Source organism: Condylura cristata, unplaced genomic scaffold, assembly GCF_000260355.1.
Source record: "Condylura cristata isolate star-nosed mole 26May11 unplaced genomic scaffold, ConCri1.0 scaffold00005, whole genome shotgun sequence".
Taxonomy (NCBI): Eukaryota; Metazoa; Chordata; class Mammalia; order Eulipotyphla; family Talpidae; genus Condylura; species Condylura cristata.
The window spans coordinates 23,742,501-23,758,037 of record NW_004567106.1 but is presented as its reverse complement, the minus strand read 5'-3'; the positions used below and the strand labels follow the sequence as shown (position 1 = coordinate 23,758,037).

The 15,537-nt window shown below is 46.0% G+C and overlaps 1 protein-coding gene across 1 annotated transcript in view; it reads left to right on the top strand.

Moving 5' to 3' along the window:
* Positions 1 to 4,009, top strand: part of RAPGEF5 (Rap guanine nucleotide exchange factor (GEF) 5) — a 155,243-nt gene extending 151,234 nt beyond the window's left edge. The window contains exon 24 of the mRNA XM_012721031.1: positions 45 to 4,009. Within this exon, the coding sequence (XP_012576485.1) occupies positions 45 to 163 (119 nt within the window). The 3' untranslated portion in view covers positions 164 to 4,009. The remainder of the gene's footprint in view (positions 1 to 44) is intronic.
* Positions 4,010 to 15,537: the final 11,528 nt, after the last annotated feature.

Sequence of the window (15,537 nt, the reverse complement as noted above, 5' to 3'; positions counted from 1 at the left end):
ACTGTTCTCATGCGATTGACTGGCTTTTTTCCTCCAAACAATAGGAGGTGACATGTCTTCAAAAGAGCACCAAGAGTTAAAATCCTACGTTAATCACCTGTACGTGATTGACAACCAGCAGGCCCTGTTTGAGCTCTCACACAGGATCGAGCCTCGAGCGTGAGCCCCATCACCCCACTTCATCACCTCGCCTCCCCTGTAACTGCAGCACTTTGAGCTACAGGAATGTCAATGCCAAACACGGTGCTTTCCTGTGAGACAAGAAGTTTCTGAGTTTTATCAGTAGATTGCAAGACAGATACAGGAAAGCCACCCAAAGCGTGCTCAGAGGTGTGCCAGTCACCAGAGAAGGAAGAGACCTCTCTCCATGATGCTCTCACACGGAGGCAGAGGAAGAGCCAGGAGCATTTTTGAAATGGAGAAGACTGGTTTCTCGTGGTCCTGCTGTTGATCCAGTCCAATTTTAAATTTGAGTTGTTCGGTGTCAAGACAATAGACATGTCTTGTATTTCGCTAAGAGCATGTATGTGAAGCAGCCAGGGGCTCAACTTTGCCTGTCAGTAATTTACAGTTATCTGACTGTCAAAGTAGTTCGTTTGAACATCCAAGGAGAGTGATGGCATCTCTAGATTTCCAGGGAGCAGAAGAGGTCTCTGTTGATAAAAACTACGACATCACCCACAGCTGCTTGTGTCAAGGGAGCAAGTGAGACCAGCAGCTGGCATCCCTGCTGTGATTTCCAGAAGAAAAATGTCAAGTCATGCATTCCTTTGCATCCACAATCATGTATTGATGTATGCTTGCAGGTGAAATTCATTTCTGCACAACTGATTTACAACTAAGCAAGTTAGACTAAATTGCTTTGCCAATAAGGAAAAATAGTAATCTTTAAAGAAATGAACTTATTTAATTTCTGGGGATTTTCTCTACAGGTACAAGCAGGCTCTCAACTCTTACTGGGATCAATATGATTTTCAAAAAAGCACAGTGCCTGACACATTGTTGGCACTCAGTAACTACTTACTGAGGTGGCAGAGCCAGAAAGGTCTGTGTTCTTGTGCCTCTGATGCCCTAGAGCTTTGCATGCCTCGGACAGGCTTGTGTTGCCCATGCTCTGAAATGGGAACAGCCAGCTTGGAGAGGCTGAGTGGATTTGGTGTCTGAAACCCCTAGGACTCCCCTAGAGAAAAGCACGGTATTAATATAGAGGTGATTACCCATTTCTTCAGGTGAAGACCACCAAAATATCCAAATGGCTGATTTATGCTGGACCCTTAAAAATTTATGCTGACCTCCCCACCAAAACAGTGGTCTTTCTATAATTTGTCTCCCCCCCCCATCCTTTTTTTCATTGGCACTCCTACAATACATTAAACCTCTTGCTATTCTCAAGGACCGATTAGAAGATGACAATTTCCCTCAACTTTCAAATGAACAAAAAGCCTGCAGGCTATAATATGATACCTTCGTGCTCCTGTCAGCTAGATAGTTACCACGTCGCCAAGAGCCAGAAGCCTGGCTTCATGGAGTGGGCCCATCCACCTCCCTCACATGTGAGCCCTCTTCCCTTCTTCCCACACCTGCCTGCTCATCCCTCAGACGCCTGTCCCAAATTGCTTCATTTTTTATCTCATCCACACCTGATTACTGAGAGGTGCATGATGTTTTCTGACACCTTTGTAGCCATGTTCTTGCCTCACCTCATGAGCCACGTGGGAGAAGACTTCAAAGACTCGGTCTGTTCCAGCATGTAAACCTTCAGTCCTGAAAATTAACCGGGTTTTTATATTATAGAAAACACCATCCAGAATGGGTCCACTCAGAAATACCCAGACTGCTTGGCATGGGAGAGAGCAAAGCCAGTCAGAAGCAAGGAAAACTCACTTGACTCTCTCATGCTGTTCAACCCCAAGCCGGGGACAGCTTTTCCCCTGGCAGCTGCTGTCGGTGGTTCTAGGAGATACCACTTGGCCGGCCTCATTATGAACGGTGGTGTGACATGAGGTTTCTGTTTGGCAACTTAAATATTTTTCACATCAGATCTGCACTGCTCCAACTAAAACTATTTCACTTGCTCTCGTGGATAACTATTTCTCCATAGCATCCAGTTCAGGTATGTACACAGCCAAACAAAACCAAAACCACATCATTTCAAAATATAGTTGAAACAGTGTGGGTGAAGGCAGGCTCCAGAAGTGGCCACCACTGCCTCTAGCTGCAGTCACAGAGCTCTCGGCAGCCAAGAGACAGGGATTTTGTTTCGTTTATATTTTGCTTTCTCATCCCTGTCTTCTGAATGTCAAAATCCCCAAATCTTTGTGAAATTTACCAGCTGTCTCCAGAGATTTCCCAGGCAGCAGTTCTAAGAAAATTCAACAACTTCGAGAAGACTTAAATACGAAGTAAAAGAATTCAAGGCAGAAATGTGGGAACCAGACTTAGCTCAAGACAAAGCCCTTTCTAGGGAATCTGAACTGCCCAAGAGTGAACACACTGTGGGCTATCAGTGACCCTTCAGTCAGTATTTCCCCTGCCAGGAGGCTGGGCCATCTTTTCTCTCCAAATGTTTGCCAAGGCCTCTTGGGAGTGGGTTTTGTTCTGGCCAAAAAAGTAGCCCAGAAGACATGTAAACTTCCTCCCTACATTCAGAAAATCTCCTGTCATACCACCTCACCAGTGAGTAGTGCACAATCTCTTGAAAGTGCGCTCTCTTCACCGTAGCACAAGGCTCAGGCAGTCCTGCTTGTCTGTTTTTGGTCCATCAGCATTCCAGCATACCAGGCCTGTTTAGCAGTCAGCATGGGACCCATTCCTGTAGGCAAAATGCAACCCTCCCCAATTTTTTTTTTAATCTCCTATATACACTTTCAGATGCTCCCACTGCTATCGTGTTTTACATTCAATTTTTATTACAGTCTGTACAGTTGCCAAATAGCTGTAATGATAAATACTATGGTCTACCTTCATTTTATTCTAGTACCACTAATTGGACTTAGGATAACCCCATTTCCCTAGACTCCTGCCCACCAACAGGTCAGCTGGAACACACATTGCTTTCAGAAGCAAGAGGAGAAAGTAAAATCTCACCACCACCCCCAAATTCATAGGGAGAAGTTGCTGCCCCAGTGCAAACTGACCTCCAAGCTGCGCAGAGAGGAAGGTGCCGGTGACTTCCGGTCCCTGGAGCTGAGCTCTTGCAGCTGTCCAGCCCCAGCCCTGTCACTTTGTCACAGGTCTCACAGACACCACAGACTGTAAGCTCAGTGTTCCACGTGCACAGTATCCACTCTGCACAGAAACTAGACAAAAACATTAAAATGGGGAAGGGCAGACCCATTGAAGTTGTCTACCGTGAAGTTTCTTTTAAATGCTTCAAAGACATGTCCTTAAAATTTCAGCCTGCTTATTAACAAGTGGGCCATTTGTGCTGAAAACTGGTAAAGGAAAAACGTTTTTTAAAATTGCCAAAAAGTTAGATGAAAAGTACTTCTGTATAAAGCAAAGCTGTATATACTAAATGTTTTTTAGCAGAGTAATATTTATTTGCATAGCCTATTTATTGTATTCGTAATACACTGTTATTAAATACTGGGATGAAATCAACAACCTGAAGCAAGGCCTTCTTGCCTTTTAACGTGTCATTAATTGGGGCTGCTGTGACATTGTCGGCTTGCGTTAACAATTAGAAGACAGAAAACCCACAATCAGGGTGTCTACCTAATTCTCAGGGACTACACTTTGTAGTTTTCCACCATTCTAAGAGCTGGTAAATATGAAACCTTGGTTGAATTACCAGAATTGCCATTAACAGTGTTTTCTCTCTCATATCTCATGCTTTCTGCCTCTGTACATACGACAGTGCTGTGTATTTATCGATGCTAGTAAGCAATAATTTATATGTAAAAATGGCCAAGCAATAGAAGGTGAAAACTTACATAAGTCACTGTTACCTTACCTTGTATTTTCAAGTGTTTTTTTAAAAACTGCTTTTCCAAATACAAGATTATGTCAGATACTCTGCCTGCCTCTTGGCCTCCTGCTTCGCGGTGGCGGGTGCAGGCTGCATCGCCTGTGTCCAGCATGTGTTAGCGCGATTGTTTGGGCCTCAGGAGTCACTTGCTAAGGCCACAAGGGCGGGCGAGCACCTCTGGCAGACGTGGGGGTCTGTCACCTGAGGCACCACAGACGTAAACACCACACTGAGAAGCACACTCCGAATTTGGGTATTCTAGTCACCCCTGTGGCCCCTCCTTGCCTGGAGTCGGGCCTGAGACCCCTTTCCTTAGCAGTGTGTACTGAGGGCGCTCCCAGCTGGGGTACGATGCCCTGCACTTGAAGGAGAGGCCCTGTCTGGAGAAGCACAGTCTGTGCACTATGACTGTCACCCTACCAAGCCGCTTCCACCTGTCCCTGGAGTGGGTGACTTATGTCCTTCCCAGCACTCCCCACCCTGGTCTCTGCTGTGTGGCCATCCTTCCCTGCATGGGACTTCTGTATCACAAGCGGCCAACTAGCTGGCTCTATCCAATGAAAACGGGGTGTGGAGGAAGCAGTGGCCTGTGTATCTTGTATCCCAAAGCTCTGCCAGGTGGGCTGTACCTGCCATGTCTGCTGAGACACCTGCAGTGTTCCAGGTAAAGGTGCCCCCTGCTGTCTGGGTCTCACGCTTACGCCAGACACATTCCTTAAAGAACCAAAACACCGTCGTTAGAAACTGCTGAGACTTGGAAGCAGTTTGTTACCTCAGCATAATTTAGCCTAGGTTGACAAATAGTCTCCCAGGAATGATAAACTGGATGAACTGCCCTTTGCCTTGGTCCATGCGTGGGCAGATGTATCGGTACCTGATGAATGAAAACACCTGCTGTCCATAGCCACACACAAGGCTTGTCTTTATGGGGAAAGGTCAAGAAGCCAGGATGATTTCTTGGGCTCAGTCTCCAGGAAGTGACATCTTTGTGAAATAAGAGAAAACAGGAAGAGAGAGCACACAGAGGTCATTGCCTTGAGGACAGGCAGTGAGGAGGAGGGGGAGGACCACCATCCCTACTGATTTTGTCCTGGTCCCATGAGCACTATGTCCTTGGGACAGGCTCACAGTCTGCAGCAAGCGATCAGGAGGAGAAAGGAAGCCCTCGGCTCCCTTTGACAAGAAAGGAAACTTCCCAGTGCACAAACTATTTGGGTCTTCTACGTGGGGATGGCCAGTATTGAGATGCATGAAAGTCCCTCATACAAGTCCACCAGCTGCTCCCATCCCACTTCCATCTATGAATTCAGATCCTTGCTCTCTTAACTTCAGCCATTGCAATAGCCTTCCATCTAGTCTCCCTGCTGCTAGTCTACATTTCTCCCCATGTAATCTCCAAATCGCCCTCAAAATTTTTTTTTGTTTCCTAAAACATAAATCTAATCGTGTATTACTTCAGTGGAAAAAGAAGTCCTTCAGTAAGTGCCTCCCAGGCTCTAAAACCAAACTTAAGATGCATACAAGGTCTTCCCTGCATTTGCCTGTCCAGAACCAAAGCAATCAGGCAGCTGCCCCCAGGAGAATCATACCTGCGGGTTAATCGATTCCTACTAATGGAAAAATGCATGTTGACAATAACGTGCATCAAACATTTGCTGAGTAACTGTGAGCCTCATTTGCTCCTTTTAAGGTGTTCAATTTTGAAGCCAGACTGATGAGGATACACAGCGCTGTGTGTGAATGTGTGAGTTTGGGGCAGAGGAGTCCAGCCCTCCAGAATTGCCTGAAGTTAATGAGGGCTTCTCCCAGAGGAGTGCAGACAGCCCTGAGCTCCCCAGCAATGCAGTGGCCTGGGAGGGGCTGTGCAGGACACCTGGTTTCCCTCCCAAGCCCTGGAAGAAAGCAGTTGTAGATCTGTGATTGCCAGGACTAATTCGTTTACTTTTGTTTTTTTAAGGAAGTGACTTGGCTGATAAGGGAATAAGAACTGTTCGTGCTCCTTTGTATGTAGTTAACCCGGGCTTGGCCTCAGAGCAGGAAGGGAAAAGGCAGTGGGCAGGGCCGGAAGGGAGCACCTCACCCCTTCCCTGTCCTGTGCAGGCTGCTGACTCCACAGTCCTGCCGGAGTGGAATGTGTGTGATAAACAACCAAATAAAGCCCCTGGAGTGGCACAGCAGGGCCTGCCTCCAAGTACCAAGCCAGCTGCTCCCTCCCAAGGGAGGGTGCACAGCAAGGGTCAGCTCTATCAGTCTGCTGTCACAGTGTGTTGGCTCCAGCCATCTGGCCGCACCAGCTTCCTGCCTGCACCCCGTTCACCGGCCCAGCCAACCTCTTCTTCTCAGACCCCAATAGCTAATGGTTATAGCTGTTCCTACCTGCTAAGCAAGGCTCATCCACTGAAGGCCATCCTGGATGACCCACTAGACACCTGCCCCTCTATCAGGTCCCACCTGTTGCTCTTTGGGGAGCCACTCTGCCTAGTCTTGCTTCCCAGCAAGGAGGAGAACAAGAGTTAACAGGTTAGCCTCTGAGTGCAGATTGCCAGTACAAATTGGGTTCAGGCATTTAAGAGCAAGAATTGGTGATTCTTTCCACCTTGATCTTAGCAGCTGCTACTGCACCTCATAAAACAGGGTTTAAAGTACCTACTACCCTACAGGGTTGTATGAGCAAATCACATGTGTGCCTGAGTCATGGTGGGTAAAACAATTGAAGGTGCTGACAGTGATGGTGTTGATGGCGGTGACGGTAGGGCAATGAATGCTGGGATCATGCCAGAGGCTTCGCACCAAGACTTCCACTCCACTGTGGGTGAGTTGCTTAACTTCTCTTATCAGTTCACTCAGTTGTCAAACATGATCTTTAGTATCCGCTTTGCACCAGGCAGTCTGGAGAACAGTTGCACTGTGTGCACCTGAATGCTCTCTCCATTCCACAGGGAGATACAAGCAAGATATTCTTTGAATCCTTAGGACAAAGCCACAGCCCTCAATGTCTGCTCATCAATCTAAACAAAGTCATCTACATATAGCTGCAAAGTTGGGGTGATGCTAGTATGGATCTTAACAATATGGGGAGCAAAAAGGCTGGTCAGACCTTGAGCCTGTTCACATCTTCCCATCTGGGGTCACAACCTCTGTGACACCCCAGTGAAGCTTCCAGGAGGACTTTTTCTTCCCCTGCCGCTGCCTTCCCTGTTGCCCCACCCTCACCGTCACCCCCACCCCCAGCCTGACTAGGGCCTGGAACTCCAGGCAGCAGCTCCATTCCACAAGCTTTCTGGTGTAACATGGAAACATGATTTCTTTTTATTTTGTGTGTGTGTGAATGTTTTTTTTAATGTAGAATTCTATAACCATTAGCTATTGACATGATTTTTAAAAGGATGGTAAACATTTTGAAATAATCATAAAATTACTTCATACACCAACTCATATTCTTGACACTGTATTCCCTTGAATAAGCAAATGGTCCTCCCCCGATATAAAAGCAGTGCCTTTGCTTCCTCATCTGTGAAATAAATGAGCATTGAATAAATTCATGTAAGTGGTACAATTTAAATAATGACTGGCATTTACCTTTGCTAGATATTTGAAATGATAATGATGAAGACTCTGGGTTTTGAACCAATGCAGGACAGTAATTGCAAGAATCTGACAGAGAAAATCAAGATCAGAATTTTAAAAGCAGATGAAAGATTAATGAGCATCATAATTCCTCACTGAGAAGGGTGAGTGCTTGTTGTACCCTAGTTGTGGCTTCTGATGCTGGAGGAAATTGTCTCTGGTTTTATTTAGAAGTCAGTCGATGCCATCACAAAAGGGCTGGCACCAGACTCTGTGCCCTGGGTTGAGAAGGTCCCTTTGCAAGACAGAAGTGCAGGAGAGGCCAAGAGAATAAAGAACTGTTTATTCTGTGCCTGAGGTTACACTGCCTGGTGTTTTTCTTAAATCAGCCAGCCATTGATAGAGATGATCCAGTTAAACTAAGTCCTCACGGGATGGGCTGTCTGGCATCACTGGGGGCCTTGTAAGTCCAGTATCTTTGGAGATGCACACAGGGAGACCTCCACAGAACAAGGAGATGGCCAGCTCCCAGCCAGGAAGGGAAGCCTGGAACAGATGCCCGCCTCCCCCACCCCCATGGTCTCTTGCATGGGATGAACCCTGCTGATACCTTAATTTCAGATTCCTTGTCCCAGTGGCTGTAAGACAGTGCCTCTCTCTTTTAGTGACTCAGTTGGTGGTACTTTATTATGGCAGCTCTAGCACACTCACAGAGCCTTGCCAGGAGACTTGAGGGGGAGGAGGAGCCAGTCCTGCAAATACCAGAGAAGTGCAACCCAGGCAGAGACCATCAAATGCAAAGTTCCCTAAGGTGCACTGGGAGTTTCTGGACCAATAATGAGCTTGCACGCAGAGACAGCAAGGCAAAAGGAGAGGCAGCAGATGTCACAGAGCCTGGGTGTTGCTTCTAATGCTGAGGAGAAACCCCAGGAAGGTTTGGGCAGAAAATGACATGATTTGTGTTTAAACATCACTCTGGCTGCTGATCAAAGAAGATCAAGGGGGAAGCAGGAAGTTTATTAGAATAATGCAAGAAGAGACCATAGTGGTTTCCTCCAGGTAGTGGCAGTCAGCCGATGTGATGTAGAACAATTCTAGATATATTTGGAAGGTTGGTCTGAGAGCCTTTGCTGGTGGATTAGAGAAAGAGAAAGCAGAATTAAGGTGATTTTCACTTGAGAAACCGAAATAATGAGACTCCCTCTAATTGGAGTGAAAAGACCTTGGAGGCAGCAGATTTGAAGGAGATGGGGTTAACTCAGTTTGGGACTTGTTAGGTTTGGGATATTCAGTGGACGTAACCTGAGTTTCTTGACATCAGCTCTGGCCTGTGCAATAGATACACTACCCCTCCCATTTCTCGGTTTTCGCCAGGGTTAAAGCCAGTGTGTTGTGTTGAACATATTTAAAAGCACAGAACACTCCATGTTTTCCCAAATATGCACCACCCACTAGAGAAACGGAGCTTCTCTGTGTACCACATCTTCCTCTTGGATGTCTCCTTCAAGCTTTCCTCCCCAGGAGAAATGTAGTAATATGAGTTGTAATTTTGTTATCACGGACTCCAGAGGCAGCAACTGGTTCTGATGAAACTCAGCTGCCTACAACACGCAGAGGCCTTCAAAAAGAGCTTTTTAAGAAAGTGGTCCCAGACTTTTCACTCAAACTTTACACTGCATAGCCAAAGACCCGTTTTATCCTACATAAGAAAGGACCTTTTTACTTTTAATCTTGCAAGAGAGAATTTTTTTTTTTAACCTACAAACCCACTTGGCATTTGGTGCTCAATGAATATTTGGCTGAACGACCCCTTAGCTGCTGTCGCGACCCAAATGCGAGACGTTAGCGCCATCTGGTGGTCATATGGTGATATGTGCAGATTTTCCGTCGTGGTTATAAATAAATGCGCGTTCTTAGGGCTCTAAGTCACCGCACACAAGGGTGCCCTGTCAAATGCTGACCATGCAGTGAAAGGCAAAGCTTTATCGCTCTTTTTATCAGGTCGCTGCTCAGTGGGCTCTTTTATGTTTTTTAAAATACAATGCAGTCTTTTTTTCTTTGAAATACAGAAATCAAGGGAATGCTAAAAGTCAGGCAGGCTTTGTAGTCTGCCGTTGCCTACGGAAATTAGGAGGGGAAAAGGCCGGGGCGGTTGGTGGATTGCTCCCCGCCTCCGCGCACAGCCCTAGGGTTCGGGAACCCTAGTTGCTAGGCCTGTGGGCGCCTTACAACACCAATTCTGCAGTGGGGGCTCGCGGCACTAGGGGGCGCTGTGCTAAACACGCCCCGGCGAACCAGACGTGGTCGGTGGCTCTTATGTGGCGGCGCGCAGCAGCGTGGGTGTGGGCCGCCGCGTCTGCATCCTCCCTCCTGCTCTTCGCTGGGGGCTCTTCTCCACTGCCCAGGTCTCCCGGCAACCTGGCCTCCCTTTGGCCGGCTCTGGGCTCTTCTCCATTGGGTGCCTCCTGCTCCTGGGTACCCTCTCCAGTCAAGCGACAGCCCGTGCACCGCTCAGCGTCCCACTCAGCCCCACTAGGTGGGCCCACGGACAGGATGAGTTTTTTACCAGGGATTTGTCAGCATTCATCACAAAGCCAGACACATGGCAAGTGCTGGCGTGGCTGGTGGAAGAACCCTGGGAACCGTCACGGACCTGGTGCTACAGGGCTTTCCCGCTTCACAGGGTAAGCCCCATCACTTCAAGTGCCCGGCATGATGCCAGAGGATCTCCTGAGCCGGCGTGGACGGGGTGACCCTTTGGGTCCCTCCCAGTTCTGGTGTCTGCCCATCCAAGGAGCTGGTAGCCTTCCAGCACATTCCTGAGTGCTTATTGCTGAGGTGAACCCAAGTTCACGTTCCCAGCCCTGGATCCAGGTAAGCTTCACCCTAGGTCTGTGCCAGCAGCAAACCATCATAGGTCTCAGAACCACCATGGTCACATTTTTCCTCAAAACCCAGGAACACTTAACAGGGAACTGCAGCAGACATTGGCTAAGCTGTGCTTGGAAACAACACGCTCCTGTTTAGGGGGATCCTTGTCCCCTGCTCAGCTCAACGTTTACCTCCCCAACAGTCAGTCAGTCCTGCCAGGGCTAGTCATGTCAGGCTGACACATGAAATGGGGCTGATATTCTGGACTGCTGCCCCAGCCATTTACAAGCACACATGGCCTTTCTGGGAGGCCTTCAACGTGCTAGGTGAAGGTAGAGTGGGCAAATAGGCGACAGTTTCCTTTCTTCTTTCATCTTTCCCATGAAAACAGTTTCCTTTCTTCTTTCATCTTTCCCTTGATAACAGGTCCAGAAGGGAAAGGCATCAGCTGCCCTTCCTTCAGTCACCAGCACTGGCCCCAGTGTTTGTTCCCAGGCTCCTTTCGTTCATCGGCACTGGCAGAGTTTGGGGTCACAGTTCTCTGGAAAGGCCAGCAGCCAGCCATGCCCTAGAGGAACCCATGTTGTCCCTTGTGCATTGAAATTCCCATTTGCCGGGGGTGGGGGGAGGTTCCCCAGAATCAAGTGGGTCAGTAAAGGCCAAGAAGCACAAAACACAAATGCGGCCTGGCAGCCAAGAGATGCCCAACAGAGTGGAGCCAAATGGCATTTCAGAGAGGCTCGGATAGTGGGAGTGAGGCTTGGCAGTGCCCGGCTACTTGGTCTCCAAACAGTCCTTCGTCTTGGAGATGCCAGGTTGGTTTGCACCGGAGGCTGATGTGGGAGGGCCTGATCGGGGGTGGGGAGGACTGCTGAGTAAAAGCCTCCATCCTCCTTTTCACACATGGTTCTGCCGGCACTTCATGCTCCCCTGGGAGGGCGGTCTTTTCAAGAAATAAGTTCCCAGTTTCAAGAAATAAGTTCCCAGGTGTTTTTTTTAAGTGTGCTAATCCTGAGAATTCAGAACCTGTAACTGTGGCCCCCAGGAAAAGGGGAAGTTCCAGAAGGGTGGGGCAGAGAACCTGGAACTTCCCCTTTTCCTTGGGGACGGCCCTGTTAGAAACCCATAGTATCTTTGGTGGGTGTTAAGGAGTAGCCCAGACTTCTCTCACAGTTTCCTCTGTCCTTGTTCACCACACTCAGTGTTCTAGTAGAAAGAGCCCTGCAGTGTGAAACCTGGTTTTGGTTCCCTGCTCCTCCTCCATGTGACCCTGGACCAGTCCTTTGTCCCCTCTGAGCACAGGTTTCTAACACGCTGACTACGCACAATCCCAGGAGAGAAGACTTGGCTCCATTTGCTCACTATGTCACCATGTAATAACTGTTTTTGTGCAGTTAGTATACTTCGTTTATGCAGGAATCCCAACAGGCCTGAAGCTATGAAGTCCAATAAGATGTGGCCATGTCCCTAGTCAGGCAGCAAGGCATAGCAGAGGGAAAACTGAGTTCCTGAAGAGTCTGGCCACACTCGCTTGTGAGCTTAGCTGTCACCTCCTTTGGGCCTCAGTTTTCTCACCTGTGTAAAGGGCTTATTGTACAGAGTAGCCCACCATCCCCATTTGCCTGGAGCTGAGCATTTCTGAGGCACAGGACTTTCAGTGCTAAGATCTAGAAAGTTCCAGGCAACCATTATGGGCTTGCCCCCTAAATAAGATGAGTTGAAATGACATATGGAAAAGGACATGGAGCAGTGCCCCCCCCAACAGTTGCTCTATAAATGCAGCCCTCCTGTGCCCCAAAAACACATGCACACACACACACACACTCACCCTCATAACATGCTACAGGAAATTTTTAAATAAATGTGGTACAACTGAGGCAGCTCCTGGGTTCCTGTGCCCTGCAGTCCCCCGGCTCTTCTCCCCGCTCTTGTTCAGAGCAGGAGTGCAGAGCTGCTTGCTGAAGAGAAGCTGATTTTATCAGGTGAGGGTCACTAGGAAGATGCTTCCTATGCAGGAGGCATTTGTCGGTGCACAAAAGCTTGCAGCGCTGAACTCTGACAGGTGTTCTGTGTGGCTGGAACTAAGTAGATAAGATCCTAATGGTAGGTTTGACTCATATCAGAAAAACCTTATGTACCATTCTAAATGGCTTAGACATCACTTAAATATATATATATATATATATATATATATGTACAAGAGCTGGCGTGTAGGCCAGAAGTGTGGGGGGAGAGTGAAAAGAGGTAAAAGGATTCACCAGAGACAGAGTGGGGAGCAGAACAGGCAGGTCAATTAAAACACACTGCTGAGGGCAGCAGCAGGTGAGACAGGAGAGGTTTGCTGCACCATGTGGGTAGCTCTCTGCTGTCTCCCCGCTGTTCCCCTCAGCAGTCTGTTTCAATATATCTGCCATTCTGCTCCCCACTGTCTCTCACCCCCTGTCTTGTATGCATAAATAAAAAGTAAATCTTTTTTTTAAAATAAAGAAATATATGAATACACATAGTTTGAAAGGTTTTCTTAAGAACAGATACAGCCTAGGAACTGCATTGAATTTCTGTGACATTTTTAACCCACACTTAAAATGTGATATAGAGAAACACTCAGAGTCGGATTATGACTTTGGTGGACTCTAGACATTCTGCTTTCATGGGTCCCTTTCTCCTTTAAACAAAATAAATATGTGAATATTTATATATATAATGTACATATAAATATTATATGTGTATACATGAATGTGTATGTTCTAACTGTATCAGTTAAAAATTAATATCAAGAGCCTTTCTGTTCTTTTTTCTCTCGTGATTTTGAAAGAAACAAAGTATTGTGGCCACAGAGCCAGCGCCCCATAGAAGATAAGCCGACTCTGGACGCCTTTCTTGTACTGAATTTTGACTGCTCAACACTAGCCTGGAGCGCCATCTGGTGGTCCACACGCTTTTAAGGCAGCTGAAAGCATCTTTTTTCTGCCCTGCTGAAAAAAAGAAATCTGCAAAAATTTCAAATAAGGGTCTCTGGTCACACACAACCCCTATTACTACTGTTTGATTCAGATCCAAACAACCCGAGACATAGGTTTTGATGATGTTTGATTGTCAGGCAGTCAACGTGAGACCTCACGAGCCTGAAGCCCAGTAGTGAATGCAAGTCAACTGAAAAAAGTCAGCAGTTGAATCTCTTTATCAAGTGCAATTGCTTTCAATATTTGTTTGCTTGAGGTTGAAGGCAGTGTAAGTGAATGGCAGTTTAGGAAAGCAGTTGAATTTTGCAACCTTCACTCATTATGTATTTCTTTCTGCTCCACTGAGATTCCTTCTGTACCTATGAGGCAAAGTTATCCCATACTGAGTAGGACCAAGCTTTTGTTGAGGTTACTTTGAGATGCTCTCTTTCTGTCTGCACATCGCGGTCTGTTCTGTTCTGCAGACGTCCTCAGTTGAGCATTCCATGTGAACGGTGACTCTGGGGCAGTGCACTGTCTGAGAAACAAGGTGTGCCATGGAGTCACCATGTGTGTCCCCACGGAGTTGCCGGTATGGCGCGCTGACCAGGGACCCTAGAGTGGCATCTGCATCCCAGTTAGGACTCAGCAGCTTCTCTTTTCATGGAGTGTGCTTATAAACATGTGTTTAATAGTAATTGCTACTATGGATATTGTAGGTTTAGCTTTTGTGGAGCTGTTTGGTTTCAGGTCTTCGATCCATTGCAAAGTATTTTTGTGTGTGTGTGATTGGTGTGAGATAGGGGTCTGGTTTCATTTTCCTGCATGTGAGTACTCAGCTTTCCTAACTCCATTTTTGGAAGAGACTGTCCTTTCCCTTTGAGCATTCTTGCCTTCCTTGTCAAATATTAAGGACCTTTAATTCTGTTCCATATATATGTCTGTTTTCATACCAGTATTTTTATTTCCTAATAACTACAGCTTTGTAATAGAGTTTGAAATCAAGAAGTGTGATGCCTTCAACTTGAGCTGTAGATGTACTTTCTCAGGATTGTTTTGGCTATTCAGGGTCTTTTGGGAGTCCATATAAATTTTACGGGTTTATTTTTCTATTTCTGTGAAAAATTCCACTGAAATTTTATTGGGATTTACTGAGTTTATAGAAGACTTTGGATGCTGTAGATACAGACTTTTAAACAATATTATGATCCATGAACAGGTGATATATTCCCATTTATTTGGTCTTCAATTTTTTCCTTAAAAATCTTAGTTTTCTACAGGTAGATTTTCACCTCCCCAGTTAATTCGTAAGTATTTTCTTGTTTTCCAGGAAAACAAGATGGGATAATTTCATTCATTTCTTTTTCAGATAGTTCACTTTTAGCGTATAGCAATGCAACTGATTTCTGAATGATGATTTTGTATCTTGAAACATCAGTGAGTCTATTCTAAAAGCTTTAGAGTCTTCTATATATAAGATCGTGTCATCTGCAAACAGAGATAAAATTATTTTTCTTTCTAATTTGGATTCCTTTTTGAAATCCAATTTGCTATGGCTAGAACTTCCAGTACTATATGGAATAGAAATGGTGAGAATAGGCAGCCTTGTCTTGTTTTTATCTTGGAAGGCTTTTAACTTTTCACCATTGAATATGATGCTATCTGTGGATTTGTCATGTTTCTTGAAGAACATTACTTCTGTAGCTAGCTTGTTGAGAGTTTTTATGATGAAGTATTTGAATTCTGTCAAATGCTTTTGTCAGAATCTAGTTAGATTTTCAACCATATGATTTCATCTCATTTTATCAATGTGGTCTGTTACACTTATTGAATCATGGATGTTTAACCCCTTGTATCCCTGGGATAGATCCCAATTGATCATGGTGTCTGATTTGTTTGTTGTGTTATTGAATTCAGCTTTAAGTAGTTTAGTGAGAATTTTTGCATTTATAATCATCAGGGATACTGGCCCATCGTGATATTCTTATCTGACTTTGGTATCAGGGTAATGCTGCCCTCCTGAACTGAGACTGGAAGTATTCCTTTTTAATTTTTATTTTTCAAATTTTTTCAAGTTTATGAAAATATTAGTGTCAATTCTCCTTTAAATGTTTAATTTTACAAGGGAAATCATTTGTTCCTGGTCTCTGTTGGAAGGTTTTGATTACCAACTCAATGTCCTTCTCA